Below are 17757 nucleotides of genomic sequence, written 5' to 3'. Positions count from 1 at the left end.
TTCGATTGAAAGAAAGTCGTGGACTCACATGAGAACGCCCTCCCACGAATAAAAACATGGGCGTCTCCCATGGGAGGCTTAGTAGGCATCGGAGGTGAACGCCCATCGGCTCTGCTTTTTTTTTTTTTTTGGAGAGGGCGGGTAGGGGGAAGCATAAAAAGGGGAACGACGACTCGCCGATTTCCCGCGGGACACCCGCCGCCGCTGCCGCCGCCAACAAACAACGAGACGACGACGACGACGAGTACGGGTTTAACGACGGTCGCCTGCTCGAACATCTACACTCCCCGCCCGCCATGGGGTCCACACTCCAAAACGTCGCCCTCCCACTCTCTATCATATGCGTCCTCTTTTTCGCATGTCTGGCTTTGGGAATTGCGCGATGGCGATCGAAAAAGGGTAAAAAAGAGGATACAGAGTTTTTCTTGACTGCGCGAAAGTCTGTGTCGACGGGTCGTATTGCTTGGAGTTTTTTTGCGAGTGCGACTGGGTCTTGGTATGTGTTGTTGTTGAAAGGGATTGATTTTGATGTGCGTGCGTGTACTAATGTGTCTGTGGATAGGGTGGTATTTTCGTTACCGGCTTATACGGCGGATCCAACATATGGTGCTGGGTACATTGGATTGATTTGCTATGCCGTCGCGATTGGTGTTCCGCTTGTCCTGGTTCGTAAGCCATTTATTTTGGCAACTATGACTTTTTGTGTAAATCTGATTGAAACTCGTCGTACAGGTTGCGCATGTTGGACAACATATTCGGGATAGGCACCCCCAGATCATGTCATGGGGAGATTTTGCTAGACGCCGGTTTGGTCGCACTACGCAGATATATGTCACCCTCGTCGTGCTCCTCAACATGGCCATTAGTGAGTCAGCTAGGCGGTACAGCAAGGTCTAACCTGGGCCTAACAATTTCTTGTTTGCATCACAGATCTCACCGCTGAATATACAGCCGTAGGCGCCCTCTTTGCCTCGGTCCTCGGCCTGAACCGTCTCATTCCCATCATCATTGTCGGAGTCGTGACCATGTTGTACACAGCAGCAGGTGGTCTGTACGTATCGATTGTCACGGACCAATTCCAGGGCATGTTTTCGCTTTTGCTGTTGAGTGTTACGATGGTGTACATTGCTGTGACGTTTCGGTTACCGGACCCTCGCCCTCCGTTGCCGCCAAACTTGGATGCAAACTATGCGGGTTGGTCGTCGATTGTGACAATGGGTGTGTCCTTGACGGCAGCGACCTTTTATTCGGATGCTGTTTGGTAGTGTTTTGCGTGCGTTTATCTCGGATCCGTTTATATATTCTAAGCTCCAGTTAACTGCAGGCAACGCGTGTGGGCTTCCGCTGATGCACGTACACTCCGCCGCGGCGCGGCGATTGGAGCCTGCATGGCCACCACAGTCGCTTTCCTCTTTGGCTTTGGCGGGTTCCTGGCCGGATGGGTTGGATACATTGGTGCCGACTCCAATCTCGCGTTCTTTGATTTGATCACAAAGGGCGGAACTACCAACGATACATGGATTGTGATCCTTGTTGTCCTGATTGCTGTAACAATGAACGAATCCGCCGTTGATTCGTTCCAGAATGCGTTAACGGATACCGTCGTTTCCCTTGCCATGACACTCGGTCTCCCCCGCTTTCCATTATGGGCTGCCCGGTCTTCGGTGGTCCTCATCAATATCCCGATCGTTGTCGTGGCCTTGCAAGGATATAACATCAATCAATTGTATTTGATTACGAATATGGTCACGTCCACATCGACGTTACCGTTGCTATTGGGGCTTGTCCGACCGTTGGAAGGATACGTCCATGGTCGGTCGGTCTTGTTTGGATGCATCTTTTCGTTCTTTTCCGTCGCGACGTATGGGGCGATAAAAATGGGCAACTTTGCCGACGGTGTCCGGCAATACTTTTATTTGGTCTATGACTGGCCGCCTTTTATCATTGCGTTGGTGGCTTCGATGGTTGGTGTCGCTCTTGCCGTGTTTGTGGAATTGGCTGTTAGGAAGGTGCTTGGGTGGCCTTTGCGGGTAGTCCACCACCCAGCACCAGATGTTGAGACGGTTCATGTAGGGAGGGGGGATTCTACTGCCACCCTGGCTGACAAGAACGAACGGGAGGATTAATGGACATGTACACTTAACTGGACAGGCATGTACAACTTTGTTGGGTGGTCTGTAGATAGGTGTAAGGTTCCCGCGGGAAGGGGATGTTCCTTTTACTTTTTTACATAGCAACTTTTTACATTTTGACAAGTTTATAAAAGAAAAGAACCCTTTGAAACGACTTGTATGTTTTCTATGAATCAAGATTTCCGTCACAGATAAATAACTATGCCGATATACACAAAGAAAAAAAAAAGAAGATAAATACATGTTATGCCTCGCCATCTACTGTAGCCTTTCACTTTTGTTTCCCACTTGATCCCTTCATCAACGTTAAGAAGGCCTCTTGGGGGAGCTGCACTCCCCCTGCTACTGTTTTCAACCGCTTTTTACCCGCCTTTTGACGTTCTAGGAGCTTCATTTTACGCGTAATATCTCCTCCGTACTAGAATTTGCCTGTTAGATCAAACATCGAGGTGGCGTAATAGCAAAGCAAAAAAGAAACTTACGCATTTAGCTGTGACATCTTTGCGGACGGCGCTAATACTATTGTTTCAAAAGCAACTAGAGTTTATCAATTTGATTAACCCAAGCAATTTCATTCGCAACTTACGATTCTCGGCACACGATCCGATTATTAACAGAAGCTTGAATAATGATTTCAAACAATTGTCTAAAACCCACGACATTAGTATCCGAATTGCACAAGCATCTCAAAAAGATGACTCACTTGCTCATGACATTTTTGAGACGCTTGGCCCATTCTTTTGCGACACGTTCGGCATGGGATCGATGTACGATAGTCGCAAGTGCATCGACGGGTTTAGAGTTGAGGAGAATGTTTACCTATGGGATCATTAGCACCGTTCGATAGAGGATTGTAATATGTGAAGCGTTACCTTGACCAAATCAGATGCTTCGAATCCGATTTCTTCGTAATCGAAACTTCATAGCAACCGTTAGCGAAATTTTGGGAATATGGAATGCAATGGGTTGGTTTGGAAAAAAAAATGTTACCTAGCGTATCCTGACGTTCGAGATTTGAGCTGATCGTAGAAATCAGTAAGGATTTCCGACATGGGGAGTTTATATCTCATCATTACGCGATTGTCGTCAATATAAGTGTAATCCTGTTGTTCACCTCTATGGGACTATTTGGCAGAATTCACGTCAGCTAGAACTCGAGGAGATGAATCAAAGTAGACATTTTGCATACCCCACACAAATCCATCATGGTTCCTAGGTACTGTGACGGGAAGATAAGGGTCCCTGCAACCATCGGTTCCAAAAAGGCAGCAATTTTTGGATGTTCGTCAAGTTCGGGAAACTCTGCCGGATTGCGTACGACCTTTTCTTGTCCATTCGTGTATCGTACAATATAGGGCACAGTCGGCGACGTGTTAATGACCGTCGCCTCGTACTCTTCCTCCAATCGCTCTCGAAAGACATCCATATGTAATGTGCCCAGGAAACCAAGACGAAACCCTTGTCCCAATGCGGAACTTGATTCACGCGCTACACTGACGCTTGCATCGTTCAGTGTCAGGCGATCTAGCGCTTCTTGGAGTTTAGTGTAATCTGCCGCGTCCATAGGGTACAATCCCGCAAACACCATGCTCTTTGCTGGTTGGAACCCAGGAAAGGCTTTAACCGGTGAACCTTCCTTGTAGAATGTATCTCCAATCTGCGCATCACGGGTGGTTTTCATACCCAGAATGACGTACCCTACATGTCCCGCATGGAGGGATGTGGTAGTTTGTTGTTCGGGGTACATGATTCCAAGATCTGTGACGTCGTACGTGTTGCCAGTATGTGCTGATACAAGCTTGTCTCCCTTTTTCAATGTGCCGTCGCGAACCGCAATCAAGCAGACAACCCCAACATACTGGTCATACCAATTATCGAAAAGGAGTGCACGGAAGGGTGCGGAGCGGTCACCCACGGGCGGGGGTATTTGATTAACAATGTCAACCAAGACTTTTTCAACACCAAGACCGGTTTTGGCTGATATGGACAAAATGTTGGTTGTATCCAATTCGAAAGCGGCTTCTATTTGGCGCGATACTTTTTCGGGATCGGCGGAAGGCAGGTCGACTTTGTTAATGACGGGGACGATGAATAAGTCTTCTCCAAAGGCGAGAAAGAAATTGGCGACAGTTTGGGCTTGGATACCCTGGCATGCGTCAACTAGCAGTAGAGTCCTAAATGACATTAGTGATACATGCGGTGATGTGAAGCAATGGTACAGCGGAGTGGACGTTACCCTTGACATGCCGCCAGGGATCGCGAAACCTCATAGCTGAAATCGACATGCCCTGGCGTGTCGATGAGATTAAGAAGGTACTTCTCTCCATTATGGGTATAAAACATGGATGCTGTCTGCATTTCCAGGTTCAGAGTCATGACGAGCTGGCTTTGATAATAGTCATCGTTTTTGATATCCCACGGACCTGAGCTTTTACGGTAATTCCACGCTCCCGCTCAACTTTGAGTTTATCCAGAAACTGCTTGTTGAGAGCATCCTTTGATATCGTTCCTACATGTAGCACGAAATGAGCTTCAAACAAAAGGCGCTACTCGTCTTTCTCAAATCCCCTTTACCGGTTTTCTCTAGTAGTCGATCCGCCAGCGTACTCTTTCCATGGTCTTTCCAAGAAGAAAGCGAGAGGCTGAGTCTTACAAACCGCACGTCCATGTGCATGCAAGTAAACTAGTTACCAATATGTGCTATGATGCTGCAACAGTTTCAAAAGTGTTGGCTCAAATATGTTCTTATGAGAATCGTTTTGCATGGGACAACTAACCTAAAGTTGCGCACTTTTTCTGGTGGGAACTCTGACAAGTCTAGTACATTTGCTTTCTGTAGCATATCAAAAAGCACATATACAACGATATTGAGCGTGTTTACAAGCATAGTAGCGGATGTGATAGATGTCCACACATACCGAGGAGTAGGGGCGCCTTTGAGAATTGAGCTCTATGGAGCCCCACTTTCTTGAACACTGACGACATAGCGTTGCTCTTCCACTTGCCACATGGCGTGCAATTGGCGACCTCGTCACCTTGCCGGTATCAGACCTTCTTCCATGCTGTCCCAATCGCACAAACAGAGGTCCTATCACCCCCGACAACTCGCTCCCGCGACCAACAAACCAATTGCACCTAGCCACTAAGGCCATCCTTCCTCAAAAACTTTGAAATTTCGCAAACACTATAAACTGGCAACTGGCGCGGAGATCTGGTCAGCAACCATGACGACTGTAATTTAACCATATATATCCAAAGCGAATGTTCGAAATCGAGTAAGCCGCAATGTGCAAGGTCCTCAGATCCCTTCAACAGCCGCCAAAGTCATCTTGCATTCCGATAAAAGTCTTGACATTGAAATACTGAGGTGCAACAATATCGTGTGCCTTTCTTGTGGTGGGTGGTGGTTTGCCGATATTCTCAAGTTTGCTCCTACATGCACCCAAGATAATGCATGGGAGAACAAGCGGGCGACGACCCGCCAAATTCCGTCTTTTGGACGGTCGGTCTCTCCTAGCTGCACTGGTACTGGCTTTGACACTTGTTGGTAAGGTTGGGAGCCGTTGGGATGGGAAGGCCAACCTATTTCATGTCATTTTAAACATGAACCGTCGGTATATCTCGCAGGAACCTGTTCAGTTGCGGCCCAGAATGCCCATCTTGCGGACGCAATGTACCAAGGTGTACCCGTCAGTAGCTGTCTCAGACTCTTGCATGCCAGCGGGACTGTCGGTTGCCAGAGTAAGTATCACGGCAGGGAGCGTTGACTGGCAGAGCGACGGTCGACTCACGATCCTATAGCGAAGAAAGGCACCACTGGAATCTTGTATCAGATTAATAACAACAACGATCTCGACGCCTTCATCAAGGATGCTCCATCGAGGGATTACGCCATTGTCATGCCATATCTCGTATTTACGCCGTGCGTGTGTTGGTAGTGCCTTACACCCACCGTGAAATAGCAAATTAAACGGCTCCATTTTCCTGAACAGGTCCAACGTAGCTAAATTACGAAATTCAAAAAAGATGGCTGGAATTATCCTGGTCAAAGACGGATTTGGGTATCCTGACCCAGCTACTTGGTCCAGTGACTCAACATGCCCCAATTGCCAGTTCGGACTCTATTCAAATCAACCTCCTAGTTCCTGGCACCAGTGGAACCCAGATGTATGGCTATGGTTTCTTGAACGTTAAAAGATGTTAGACGCTAATTGGCCTGTGAACTATTAGGGAAACTCGCTCTCGTTCCAAGATTTTGACTTTCCAATTTTTGGAATTTCGCAGGATGGATCAAATTTGCGTAGTATTACCCCACTGAAAGAGGTAATTCTTGGCAGCTTGCTTTGTGGCGATCATGCATCTCATCCATGTGTAGGCTGTAGAGGCAAATGCCCGGGGCGGCTATGTCTCTTATCCGCTTTATGCTGTCGAGTTTGACGCTTTTATGTGGGCCGCTGGGAACTCTGCTGTCTGCCTTCAAAGAGGTATGTAGTTGGTAGGGTATTTGAATACGGTGGGGCGGATATGAATTCTTCCCCCGACTTCCTAGGTTGGTGCGATCCCATCGGTGGTTTGTCAGTGTGGTCCACTTTCTCGAAGGTCCTTGACAGCAATAATACCTTGAATGATAATAAGCCACTCATAGTGGTATCCGCAAAAATAGATAGCAAATCGTTTATTTCTGACTTTGGAATTGGTTCAAAATTGCCTACCATGGCGATTGGGGCCAGGTCACCAAAGACTGGATTAGTAACAGCGCTGGCGACGGCGGATGCATTGAGCCAGGTAAGGACACTCTTTCGAGCGCATAGAGACGTCCTTGTTGACATGGGCGCCATAGTATTTCAAGTCCCCTGAGGCCGTACCTTTGGCGAAGCATATCTTGTTTACTTTTTTCGATGCCGAGACTTGGGGTTTTGCGGGGTCACAGCGCTTTGTTCAGGACATCACAAGACCGCTTGTCTGCAAGGAGCGAGGCGAGACGGCCACTCCTTCTTGTCCGCTCGCTTTGGCTAACTGCACCAACCCGTGCTTTTACGATCTGGATTTCACCTCCATTCAATTTAACAACATCGAATCTATCATCGAATTCGATTCCGTAGGCGGAATCGATGTTCCCAATCTACCTCCGAACCCAACCATATTCATGCATGTCGACGAAGTGAATCCTCAGACGACAGCATTAATGAACATGTTTGCTGGCACCACTGCTGCTCCGGGGTTCAATGGATCGTCGCCGCTGAATGTCAATACGGTACCCGCAGCAGGTGATGGGGTGAATTTCAGATTACCCCCATCAAGTGCAATGGCGTTCTTGGCAAAAAAGAATATACCTGCTGTTGTTTTTGGAGATTTTCGTGACAGATATTCGAATAGGTTTGTACTCCCCTCCCGACTTTTCACTTTCAGCTTCAAAATTTACCAATTGTTGCAATAGATACTATAATTCGGAATTTGACGATGGATCCTTATGGGATGCCGACAATGTCGCACTCATGTGTGCTCTTGCGAACAAGACCGCCCGATCAGTTTTCGCTTCCGCTAGCGGTAATACCACAGTACCGCTGATTGTGTCTGCAAACTGCACGCTGGTAGGCATCTCTATGCATGCTTTATTATGCTTGAGTGCTCAGCTCAACGCACCCTTCAATCAAGGTTGCGGAACTAATGAACTGTTTCACGAGGAACTTGACGTGTTCGTTGGTCGCCGAACTGTACCCGCAATGTAACGCTCCGTCTCCTTTGCTGGTATTGACGTGTTCAAAGGAGCTAATTGAATGGACTCTATTCTAGTAATTGACACGTTGGAGGTCTTGGGCCCCCCGCTCACCGATACAGCATACTCGGGAACGTTCAACTACGACACAAACGTGATGCCATTCTTAATCAATCGAATAATGACAAATTTGACAGCAACTGAGAGGACTAGCCCATGTATTCGCGACGACCAATGTCCAGTAAGTAAAGATGAAAGCCGCTGCTTTTTTTTGCTTGAGTCTAAGCGCGACCTTACGACAGACCGATTACGCCTGTATGTCCTACAGCAAGTTGGCAAATGGGACGTCGGTGGGCAAATGTACACAGGGGTTTGCTCGGTTTCATTGGGCTTATGGAACGGGAATTGAGAAGAATTATCAGAAGGCTGTTTTTGAAGTAGTGGATCCCACAAAGCCGTCATGGACTCAAAGCAAGTTTGGCACTGCGTAAGTACCAAGCGAAAAGGTTGTTGCACGCTCTCCTTGCTAATCGAATGATCCGTGTTGATTTAGGGCCACCAATGGCATCCGTATGAGGTTGTTCAAAGTAGCATCGACAAATTACGAGGCCCTGCAACTGGGCATCGGTTGCATACTCACTGTCTTGGGAATAGCGACCACGATTTTGTCGCAGAGATATTTCCGAAAAAGGTTTAAAATGGAATGAGCCACTCATGGACAGTTTGTAAATAGTAGCGAGCTTTTATGTATGTATTGAGCTGTGAAGTCTTTCTTTCTTTATTCTATTAAATGCCGAATACATGTTTGTTTATTTGATGTTGAGGGAGCAATTGCGGTAAGGACCTGCTTGATTTAAATGCTGGAGGTCAAGAAATATGGTTGAGTCAGCATGTCCAATGGGTGATGATTCTCCGCACGTACCTTTGAAAATTTCGATGATTGGCCATGAAACGCTGTCGGCATTTCATGAACGGTAGGATGAAATTTGCCGTAATCGCCGGCTGTCGTGGTATACAGGGGATGTGACCGTTGTATTTCGTATCGCCAGAGGGCTGCAAAGATGAGAAGAATGTTCAGTATTGAAGAGAATGAAGTGGAATGATATACTGATGCATTACCAGGCTTTTCAAAGCGCTGTGGGAGATGGCCAGAAGTACGGTACATCTGCGACGTTTGCTGTTGCCATGCCTGTTTACCAGCGTCGTCCACCTTGTTCTGGTTCATTTGTCCTAATCCCATTGGTAGTCGTCCGGCTACGTCGGTCACTCCATGCCGCATCAACTCATCCACTGCACCGTGCAATAAAACTTCCTGCTCCTCTTCACCTCGCTCCAGTTCCACACCTTCTAGAAATTGTTCCTCCTCCTGAGCAGTACGCTCTATTTCCTGGATAGCAAGACGTTGGGCGTCCACCAACGTCCGCTCTTCTTTTAGAGATGCCGCTTTGGCCTCCGCCACGGAGCGTTCCAGCGAAGCCAATTCTTTGGTTATTTGTGGAAGCTGAAGGACGTTGGTGCGAGTAGGAGTGTGCGGTTGCTGACTATAATGTTGCGGTTGGGGATCAGAGAGCTGCGGGTTAGCTAGCACGGGAGGAGCAGGCATATTGAAAGGTTTTTAAACGATGAATATGATTTGTCGCTTGCTTTTTTGAGGGAGTCAGTTGATGACTTTTTTCAAGGACTGCTCGGTCACCTTGTCCCTCTCCTGAACGGTGTGGCGGAGGAACGGTTGGGGCCAGTAAAAACAGAAATGACGATTAAAAGGAGCTATTGCTGCCTCCTACCTAGAAACTTGGATGTGTTACATTATAGTTAAAGGCAGATGCATGTGGAACTTTGTTCGAGGAAATGTCCTTCACAGTTGATGCAGAACAAGATAGGTGTAGAATATGTATTCTCTGTACACCTTCGTTACCTAATGCTTTTCCTGTACTTGCATCGACACAAAGGTCGAGGATGGAGATCTAGAGTGCCCCTCATACAGGCATCTCGCCTGTTCAATACCATCACACCATTCTAGAGTATATCCAATCAAATTAACATCATAACATTATAGCAGACAGCATTATGCATCTGCTATCTCCACCTGGTGCGCTATTCCTGGAAAGCAACAAGAAACAATACGAGATAAAACGAGGAAGGTCCGCTCGCAAACGTAAGCAAATCGGTTGGAATGCAATCTCTTTCCAAAACGGGTCATAATTGGCCTTGCGCGGTCCAAACGCTGGTCTTTGGGACAAAGTCACATCCAATTTCTTAACCTTTGGCCATTACGTCGACTGCCCAACGTTGAAAATCTCGAGATTTTTTTGGCTTCAAACTCTCTCCTGATAACCCCATCGCAAAGCTTCCAACATGCTCAATATTATGTCTTTAAAGAAAAAGAAGGCGGAGGGTGGGGGTGAAGGTGGGCCCAAAAAACCCAAGACGACTGCAGCCCAAATCCGATTGCAAAAGGGTAACATTCAAGTTGGCTATTATGTATTACAAAGAATAAATATACTGATGTGCTTAAATTGAAATATGTAGACTTGGGTGAACTGGACAAACTGCCAAGTACAATGACAATGTCATTCCCAGATCCGAACGATGTGTTCAACTTTCAGCTAACTATCCGACCAGACGAAGGTGGGCATCTAGTCTCTTGAGAGAATCTGAGTATTCGGGAAATATTGACGTAGAATTATGAGTACAGGATTCTACAAGGGCGGTATCTTTCGATTCACCTTCAAAGTCAACACCAACTACCCACACGAGCCACCAAAGGTCCTATGCACACAAAAGGTGCGATCCGATTCTGTCATTGGTATTCACTGTAATACTGACCATGTTTTACGGGCAGATATATCATCCAAATATTGACCTGGAGGGAAATGTTTGTCTCAACATTTTGCGAGAAGATTGGAAACCGGTTTTGAACATCAGCGCAGTGATGGTGGGATTGCAGTACCTGTTTTTGGAACCGAATGCTGATGACCCGCTCAACAAAGGTTGGAGTGAATGGATGGATAGCTCCTCATCTCATAAGCTGATCGTTATACCATCCGGCAGAGGCGGCAGAGGTGCTACGATCAAACCGACGGCTATTTGAACAGAATGTAACGAGGACAATGCGGGGAGGAAGTGTGGAGGGTGTAAGTTATGCAGATGTTACCCGATGAAATCACAAGCTGCGATGTACATCACATGCTTAGAAGCTCCTAATACACATGGCATAACCTATGTATTTCGACATGCATCCGTATATACAACTATCACTGCTCTCTATGTTCAACCTTCAACCCCAAGAACCGCCAGAGGCAAATCTTTAGACTCTCCAGGTCTTTCCCCGTTTCTCTCCTGGCTCATTCTTCAAGATTGAATAATCGTTACTGGCGGTGGGGTCCCCACTCCACTCTTTGATCAAACCTCGCACGATCCCCTTCCTCATCTTGTCCCATTTCTTCTTTGCAATCTTCTCTTCGTACAACCTTATCAGTTCGCTGTCGTCATTGTGACCGGGGAATTGAACATCTTCGACCGCACTCCGAAAGTTTGTTCGTGCATCGTAGATAGTCATCACAGCAGTTTCCACGATGCCCTCATGGGAGGCACGGATAGTGTAGCGGGAAATGGCGGGCGTCTGGGAGGAGAGGTCTTGTGTGACACCCTCTGACCCAAAGTAGGATAATGTCGGCACAATTCCGACCTGAACCGTAAGCGGACGAGGGTGAGACGAAGCCAGGTCGGTGGCGGGAAGGTTTCGATGGACTGTGCAGCTGCCGGTGCGAATAATAAAAAACTCATCCACTGGAGCACCTGAACCGTAAAATGGTGTCAGTTGGAAACTGAAAGAAGAGGACAAGGTTTAAACAGGATTGTATGCATGACATTTACCTTCTTGTAAAATAACGGATCCAGGCAAATGTTTCCTCCAGTTCATGATTTGCGCAACAGATCTCAATGATGGAGCAGCCCAATCTCGGAATAACGAAACTTTACGCAAAAACATCATCTTCTCCTTGATTTCTTTCTCGTGTATGAACGAAAAGGCTTTGTAATCTTCTTTTTCAATATATATCAGTTCGCAGGGTTCTGCTGTAATGATCGTCGCACCCCTGGGCCTGTCATTTGTTAACGCCACGTCGCCAAAACCTTCACTGGTTTGTGTGTAGATGTTAACTACTAGACTAGGCAACTGGTCCTATCACTCCAGACTCACCCTGCATATAAACGGGTCACCGGCACACTATCCTCTATCCGGGACGTGCTAGAGACTTGAACCACGACACTACCAGTTAGAATAATGTACCATGCCGTTCCGATTTCACCTGTATGTTCAAAAGCGACATGAAGCCCAATGAGAGCTAAACCAGCTGAACTTTCCTCACGCAGATCACGCACCTTGTCTAAAGACAGCTCTGTCCTTGGCAAACGCTTGGAAATGTACGACAGCACATAATTGATTCAAAATAAAGTCGCTTAGCTTTGCGAACGCTTTGATTCTCCGCATATATCTGTATAATTGCTTGATGTCGTCTCCGGTTCGTTCGAACCTGGACTTTCGAAGAATGGACACAGCTGCTTGGTGTTCCGACCGATCATGATTATTGAAGCCACTACGGCGTGAGTCAAATGTCGTTGGTAACGCCGTTCTTCGGTGGTTAGGATCAACATGTACAGATGGTCTCGCGGAAGCTGCGGATGGTTGGAGTATATTCTTACGCATGCGCAAGGCTTCTGCCGATGCTTTTTGTATGTTGATAAAATCTCGGATGAAGCGCTGAACTGAGAAGGCTGAGGGATCCCATATCACGCCCTTGGCTGCCTATAATCAAAATATAACTTGGCATCAAACTAACTTGGCTTTGCATATTGAAAAATTACGGCATTACCTGCTCACGGTGCCAATCCGCCAAGGTAGCAGGTCGAGGGTTTATTTTATCTTTGGAAGCTAACGTGTACCGGTGGACCATTTCTGCTTGTTCGGGAGTTAATGTAGGAGATCGTTTCCTTGCAGAAAGCGAGGACGGCGATCGGGTGGTTGTGGCTGTTGACAATGGACGTGAGGGTGATGATGCGCTGGTGGGTTTTGGTCCTTGTCTCCCACGACCGGAGGAATCAATCGCACCTACTGACATGTCCCCAGTGCCAAGTCTTGATTTTGGTCTCGCCAACGCCGAGATTCGATCTGTTCTTGAAATCGATGGTGCTGATGCAGATATAGTGCGGCTCCGAACCAGCTTTTCGGACACGCTTGAGCGCCGTGAGAGGTGTGTTCCGGATACCGGCCGAGAAGAGGTTGGTGTCTTGCGCACACTTTCTGCATCTTTTCCTCGTATGATACATGATTTCACGCAGCGCATGAACGCTTCGTGTGCTGCGTCAGGGTCAGCGAGTGGAGGCTCAAATCTGATAGCTTGGTCTGTTCGGTCTTCCTTTCCACTTTCGGTTCTCACCAGCTGTCCCGTTGCTTTTGTAGAGTGGGCTGATGTGGGCTTTGACGCACCAACTTTGCTATCCTCCACCTCATCCGGATCGTCTTTATCCCATCCGGCATACAGGTTGATCCCATCTGTCTGGCTAAATTCATCCAAGTCATCAGGCCTCGTTTCTTCATTAGTCGGTTCATACTTTTGTAGAAATCGAGATGTGACATGGAAGAGTTTGGCTGCATCCACAATAACACTGTCATCGTCCGGATGTGCACTCCAACTTTGTAATCGTTTCTGTTTGGTGACATGAGTTCCTGCATCTTCTTCGTCAGGTTCGTGCTTGTGAGTTTTGTGTGGATGCTTCAACCAAGACGGCACACTCCCTGCTGAGCGGGTATTTCGGGCAAAGGTTGCCCACTTTTTTCCAGCGTCATGTGCCTCTTTTGCATGCTGATCCTTGTATATCTGTTCTCTGATGACCTCTGGTGGTGGCCTTGAGTAGTGTTTTAACAGGTAAGATTCGGGATGAATGAATGGGGAGTCTCGGGAGACCGAAGTTATCATGATGACTTTGGACAAACATATCAAACAAGATCTAGTCGGAATCGGCGTATTTTAAGCTCAAATGACTCACAAAACCTCCGTCAAAGAATTCCCCGCAAACGATCGTCAAAAGCGCTTGAAGGGCGGACAATCAGCAAGGTCCACTTACGTAAGCAGACCCTTAGGGTTCAAAGTCAGCAATTAGATATCAAATGATTTCTTGATCATATATTTACAAATCACAACTAGGGTACAAAATGGCCTTGCAACCATATCCAGAACACAAGACATAATTATGGTGCGCATGGGACGGCCATGCACATCATTTCTAGGACTCCTTTCCATTTTCTATAGAGCCAGCCCTCCTGGGCGTCTCGTCCGCCTCGTCTGCCCCAACTATGCAGCTCGTCTACCCCTGGGGAATGTATATCCAGGTCAGACTCTTGGTGAATTACTATATCGTGATCTTCATGTTCATCATCCAGTTGCAGCTGCTTGTAGACTGCCGGGCCAACTTGCGGTCGATATGGATTTGGCGGTTCAGCAGGAGGATATTTTGGTGGTGGTGAAGACGATAGTTTTGGGGAAGAATGTTCAGCAGCTCGTGCTGCGGCGGTTTGCACCGACTGGTTGACTGAGATCTCATCCGTCGAGCCATTTTCTTGCTCTCCGATCGTCTCCGGATGAACGTTTTCCCCTTCTTCATTTTCTGCGTCATCCTGTTTTATGGGACTGTGATAGCTGCGCGGCCGCCCATTAGCTCGTTCCCTTTTGTATTCTGCAGAAGTAGGCTCATTATTCCAATCGCCGTCGTAATTGGGGATGTTCTCCTCGCTCATATCGCCTTCATTTCCCAAGTCGGTCGAGATGCGCAGGTCAGAAGGATCCAAGAGTTTAGTGGCGGACAGGTGACGGAGCTCCAAAGGTGCGGTCCGTTTGGATAGCGGTTGTGATGCCATTGTTCAATCCACGGTGCGTGTAACTTGTTCCAGTCGACTTTGAACGTCACAATTGTTCGTGTTGCGGGTCTTGAAAGACGGATGATCGCTGTCACTCTCGGCTCAGATACTCGGGTGTCCAAATGATGACAGATGATATCGTCTACGTTGCATCCAATACAAACAAGAATGTGCGCGGGATCCGTGCGGGATTTCTTTTCCAACCCCAAAAGCAAAATGGGTTTTCTGGCACGCCGGTCGAAGGAAAAGGAAGCGAAACGGCGTTCAACTTGATTTCAACCCCATTCTGACTCAGCCACGGTCACGTGAATGTATCTCGTAAGCCGAGCGGAGGTTTTTGTTTACTTTCTTGTCCATGGTTGAGTGCCCGATTTTTTTTTGTTTATTCTTGGCTCCCCCAGCAGAGTTCGTACCCTCAAGTACATGTTTGGTCGCTATTTTGGAATCTTTTATCAAATAAAAAGGAGTCTCGAATATCTTTCATAACGAGAGCTGTCTGTGTTTGTTGGCCAAGACGCAAGTCTCTTTTTGCCAAATATCCTTCCTTTCAACTTGGCGCCGAGAAACCAAGATTTTATTTGGAAATCTTCATTGATGTCTTTTGCGGTTTATAAAATGGCTAGCACTTGTGACATATCCCACCATATCAAACACACAACTCTCATTCTCATTCCACATTTTGTCTTGATACCTCGTACGCAACAGCAACATGGTAGCCATCAGCCGCATAGCTCTCCTGTCTCTTCTTTTGGGGTCTGCTCTGGCAAGACCCGCCAATCCTATGAACCAATTCAACAATACTGAGCTCGCCAATAACAACGGGACGCAATATCATAACGGGACACAGTATTCTGATGACAAGGAGGATGACAAGCATCCGAAACGGTCGTTGACCTTTACGGAAACTCCCAAAAAGTTTAGTGTACGGTCCAACCTTGCTAATACCAAATCGTTTTCGTACTCAATGTCCACCTCTGGGTTCCCGCGCATCCGTACATTTATGTTTGACAAGGATACTGATGGTAAGAAGTCTTTTCTTAATGATGGTCTTTTGCTCATTGAGACATGTGCTCACAGCATTTCATCAGGCGATTCACAGTTCAAATATACCTTTATGGTTGGGCTGCTTCGGGTGGTGGAAGTCAATGACACTATCACCTGGCGCCACAGTCAATCCGCTATTGACCTCGCTGGGCAACACTGGAGTCCTCTTGAACGTAGCACGAAGAGTGTGTCGCTACCCAGCGGTCAGAATGCGACCCTCAATGAGATTAGCACGACTTACTCGGATCCTTCCGGCGCATTGGTGACACTTTCGACATTTATTGCCGCCAATAACTTGACAGTCCCTGGAACAAAATCCCAAATGCGTCCCAACCAAGTCAAATACGGATTGGAAGTTGAAAACTTTCCGTACATTTACCAAAATTCCACGCTGGCCATCATCAAGGTCATTTACTCCAAATCAGAGTGCCAGCAAGATGGTGATCAAATCTCTCTTGGTGCTACAGGAGCGTTCTCTTGGAACTCTACTCTGGATGTGTTCAAAAACAATTCTCGCTTCCCTGGATCAGTCGTCGCTGCCCCACTCACCATGGCTCTTTCTAATGATTCGTTTGCAAGAGCTCCCGAAGATTCCGATGGACATGGTGGGGACCCAACTGGTGGTATGGAGACGGCCAAGTTGATCGTTTTCAAGGTCACCTCTTTGGATGACAGCCATGTGCACGCCAGCAAGGTCGCTTGGGATCCTGAAATCACGGTGGATTCCGCATACACAAGTGATGCGGCGCTCTTGTCCAATTCGGCCATGCGCAATGGCAAACAAGTGCTTGGCATGAGCGTAGCTTTCGCGGCAATGGCTGCCATCCTAATGATCTAAAATCTAGACTTTCTGATACCTCTTCTAGTTATGTCGTCGTTTTGGTTTAGCGCGGATTTCTCCGTACTCTATTTGTCTTATTTCTTATTATACCTTCAATAAATAATAAAGTTGCACCTTGTGAATGTGATGATTACCCAGTTAATCACTTTTTTTTTAACAAGTCCAAATCGAACCCGGGTTCACAAGCAGAGTTATTACTGTAAAAAACTGTTAACTCATATATTATTATGAACACTGACATTTTACATATAGCTGTACATTATTCACGATCCTAGTCGGGAAGCTCACAGTGTAGCCGTAGTACCATTTGACAGACATTCCTTGAGGGACTTGGTTTGCCTCCACGCGCATGCCCTCCTCGTCGCATTGTAACCGCACTGTGCGGTGGCATAGCATGCAAATTCCGGCCGCCAAACGCAGGGCGTCAAGACGGCATCACGAGAGTTGGTAACGCATAGTTCACCGTTGCATCCGGCTCGACGGCAGATGGGAGGGAGAACGGGGGCACCACTTGGAGAAGGAAGGACGGGTGCGATGGTTGCTGGAGAAACAGTTTTCGTGCCAACATCGGCCAGAGTCGTTGCGACGGTCGTTGCTGCAACGGTGGTGGTGGTGGCCGTGAATCCAGCTTCGAGGGTGGCAATCGCCGAGGCAATTTGTGAAATGATGTTGTCGCCTTGGGGAGCTGGAACCGCTTTTACGACTCCTAGAGCAGCCAGAGAGATGGCCAATGCAAGGAAACTGGTGATTTGCATGTTGGATGGGATGATCAGCGTAGAAGGGAAGATTATTGTACTGGTGTGAATTTACGTGCAAAGGATGAAGAGAGGGACCAAGGGGAAATTGTCAATCTTTTTAAATGTTTTGCGAGAACGACATATCGAGAACGACATTGAACGGGCAGGGCCTAATGATCGAGATCAATGAGTGGGCAGACGCGAAAGTAAGCCCTGCCAGTGCGTGTTTAGAAAACTAGGGCATATGCAAGAGAGCGTAAATACTTTCACATGAATGATTATAGTGACATGTAACTGACAAGGTCATAACTTGCAACCAAGAGATGGTCGACATCATTTGCAAAAGATGAGCTCTAAAGTCACCAAAATCC

General features: G+C 47.2%; 9 protein-coding genes across 9 annotated transcripts; 4 read left to right on the top strand and 5 right to left on the bottom strand.

The window, feature by feature from the left end:
• Window positions 1-114: 114 nt before the first annotated feature.
• SPPG_02729 (uncharacterized protein) lies at window positions 115-2286 on the top strand. The gene is made up of 5 exons (XM_016751014.1): window positions 115-496; window positions 563-665; window positions 733-865; window positions 931-1261; window positions 1325-2286. Exons 1-5 carry the CDS (start codon window positions 297-299, stop codon window positions 2124-2126), a joined length of 1569 nt encoding a protein of 522 aa, XP_016610287.1. The 5' UTR covers window positions 115-296; the 3' UTR covers window positions 2127-2286.
• On the bottom strand, window positions 2283-5301 carry SPPG_02728 (GTP-binding protein LepA). Its single transcript, XM_016751013.1, has 13 exons — window positions 5051-5301; window positions 4910-4965; window positions 4824-4840; window positions 4707-4751; window positions 4556-4641; window positions 4369-4484; window positions 3322-4306; window positions 3123-3256; window positions 3005-3050; window positions 2836-2951; window positions 2719-2778; window positions 2615-2651; window positions 2283-2550 (listed from the first exon to the last, which is right to left on the bottom strand). The coding sequence occupies exons 1-13, from the start codon at window positions 5282-5284 to the stop codon at window positions 2404-2406; spliced, it is 2079 nt and encodes a 692-aa protein (XP_016610286.1). The 5' UTR covers window positions 5285-5301; the 3' UTR covers window positions 2283-2403.
• Window positions 5302-5425: 124 nt separating this feature from the next.
• On the top strand, window positions 5426-8674 carry SPPG_02727 (uncharacterized protein). Its single transcript, XM_016751012.1, has 13 exons — window positions 5426-5679; window positions 5760-5873; window positions 5934-6054; window positions 6125-6299; window positions 6363-6455; window positions 6508-6616; window positions 6682-6917; window positions 6973-7508; window positions 7570-7723; window positions 7788-7857; window positions 7926-8089; window positions 8151-8335; window positions 8402-8674. Exons 1-13 carry the CDS (start codon window positions 5583-5585, stop codon window positions 8553-8555), a joined length of 2208 nt encoding a protein of 735 aa, XP_016610285.1. The 5' UTR covers window positions 5426-5582; the 3' UTR covers window positions 8556-8674.
• SPPG_02726 (uncharacterized protein) lies at window positions 8570-9523 on the bottom strand. The gene is made up of 3 exons (XM_016751011.1): window positions 8968-9523; window positions 8771-8901; window positions 8570-8708 (listed from the first exon to the last, which is right to left on the bottom strand). The coding sequence occupies exons 1-3, from the start codon at window positions 9449-9451 to the stop codon at window positions 8658-8660; spliced, it is 666 nt and encodes a 221-aa protein (XP_016610284.1). The 5' UTR covers window positions 9452-9523; the 3' UTR covers window positions 8570-8657.
• Window positions 9524-10082: 559 nt separating this feature from the next.
• On the top strand, window positions 10083-11136 carry SPPG_02725 (NEDD8-conjugating protein UBC12). The gene is made up of 5 exons (XM_016751010.1): window positions 10083-10306; window positions 10378-10476; window positions 10544-10632; window positions 10691-10838; window positions 10900-11136. The coding sequence occupies exons 1-5, from the start codon at window positions 10204-10206 to the stop codon at window positions 11007-11009; spliced, it is 549 nt and encodes a 182-aa protein (XP_016610283.1). The 5' UTR covers window positions 10083-10203; the 3' UTR covers window positions 11010-11136.
• Window positions 11053-13912, bottom strand: SPPG_02724 (uncharacterized protein). The gene is made up of 5 exons (XM_016751009.1): window positions 12723-13912; window positions 12232-12655; window positions 12050-12158; window positions 11725-11987; window positions 11053-11646 (listed from the first exon to the last, which is right to left on the bottom strand). Exons 1-5 carry the CDS (start codon window positions 13824-13826, stop codon window positions 11156-11158), a joined length of 2391 nt encoding a protein of 796 aa, XP_016610282.1. The 5' UTR covers window positions 13827-13912; the 3' UTR covers window positions 11053-11155.
• A 106-nt stretch (window positions 13913-14018) lies between these two features.
• SPPG_02723 (uncharacterized protein) lies at window positions 14019-15018 on the bottom strand. The gene has a single exon (XM_016751008.1). It carries the CDS (start codon window positions 14762-14764, stop codon window positions 14099-14101), a length of 666 nt encoding a protein of 221 aa, XP_016610281.1. The 5' UTR covers window positions 14765-15018; the 3' UTR covers window positions 14019-14098.
• A 405-nt stretch (window positions 15019-15423) lies between these two features.
• On the top strand, window positions 15424-16776 carry SPPG_02722 (uncharacterized protein). Its single transcript, XM_016751007.1, has 2 exons — window positions 15424-15786; window positions 15853-16776. The coding sequence occupies exons 1-2, from the start codon at window positions 15474-15476 to the stop codon at window positions 16644-16646; spliced, it is 1107 nt and encodes a 368-aa protein (XP_016610280.1). The 5' UTR covers window positions 15424-15473; the 3' UTR covers window positions 16647-16776.
• Window positions 16777-16856: 80 nt separating this feature from the next.
• SPPG_02721 (uncharacterized protein) lies at window positions 16857-17558 on the bottom strand. Its single transcript, XM_016751006.1, has one exon. It carries the CDS (start codon window positions 17402-17404, stop codon window positions 16934-16936), a length of 471 nt encoding a protein of 156 aa, XP_016610279.1. The 5' UTR covers window positions 17405-17558; the 3' UTR covers window positions 16857-16933.
• Between the last annotated feature and the right edge of the window lie 199 nt (window positions 17559-17757).

Source organism: Spizellomyces punctatus (genome assembly GCF_000182565.1).
Source record: "Spizellomyces punctatus DAOM BR117 chromosome Unknown supercont1.4, whole genome shotgun sequence".
NCBI classification, from domain to species: domain Eukaryota; kingdom Fungi; phylum Chytridiomycota; class Chytridiomycetes; order Spizellomycetales; family Spizellomycetaceae; genus Spizellomyces; species Spizellomyces punctatus.
This window is presented reverse-complemented; position numbering and strand designations above follow the sequence as displayed.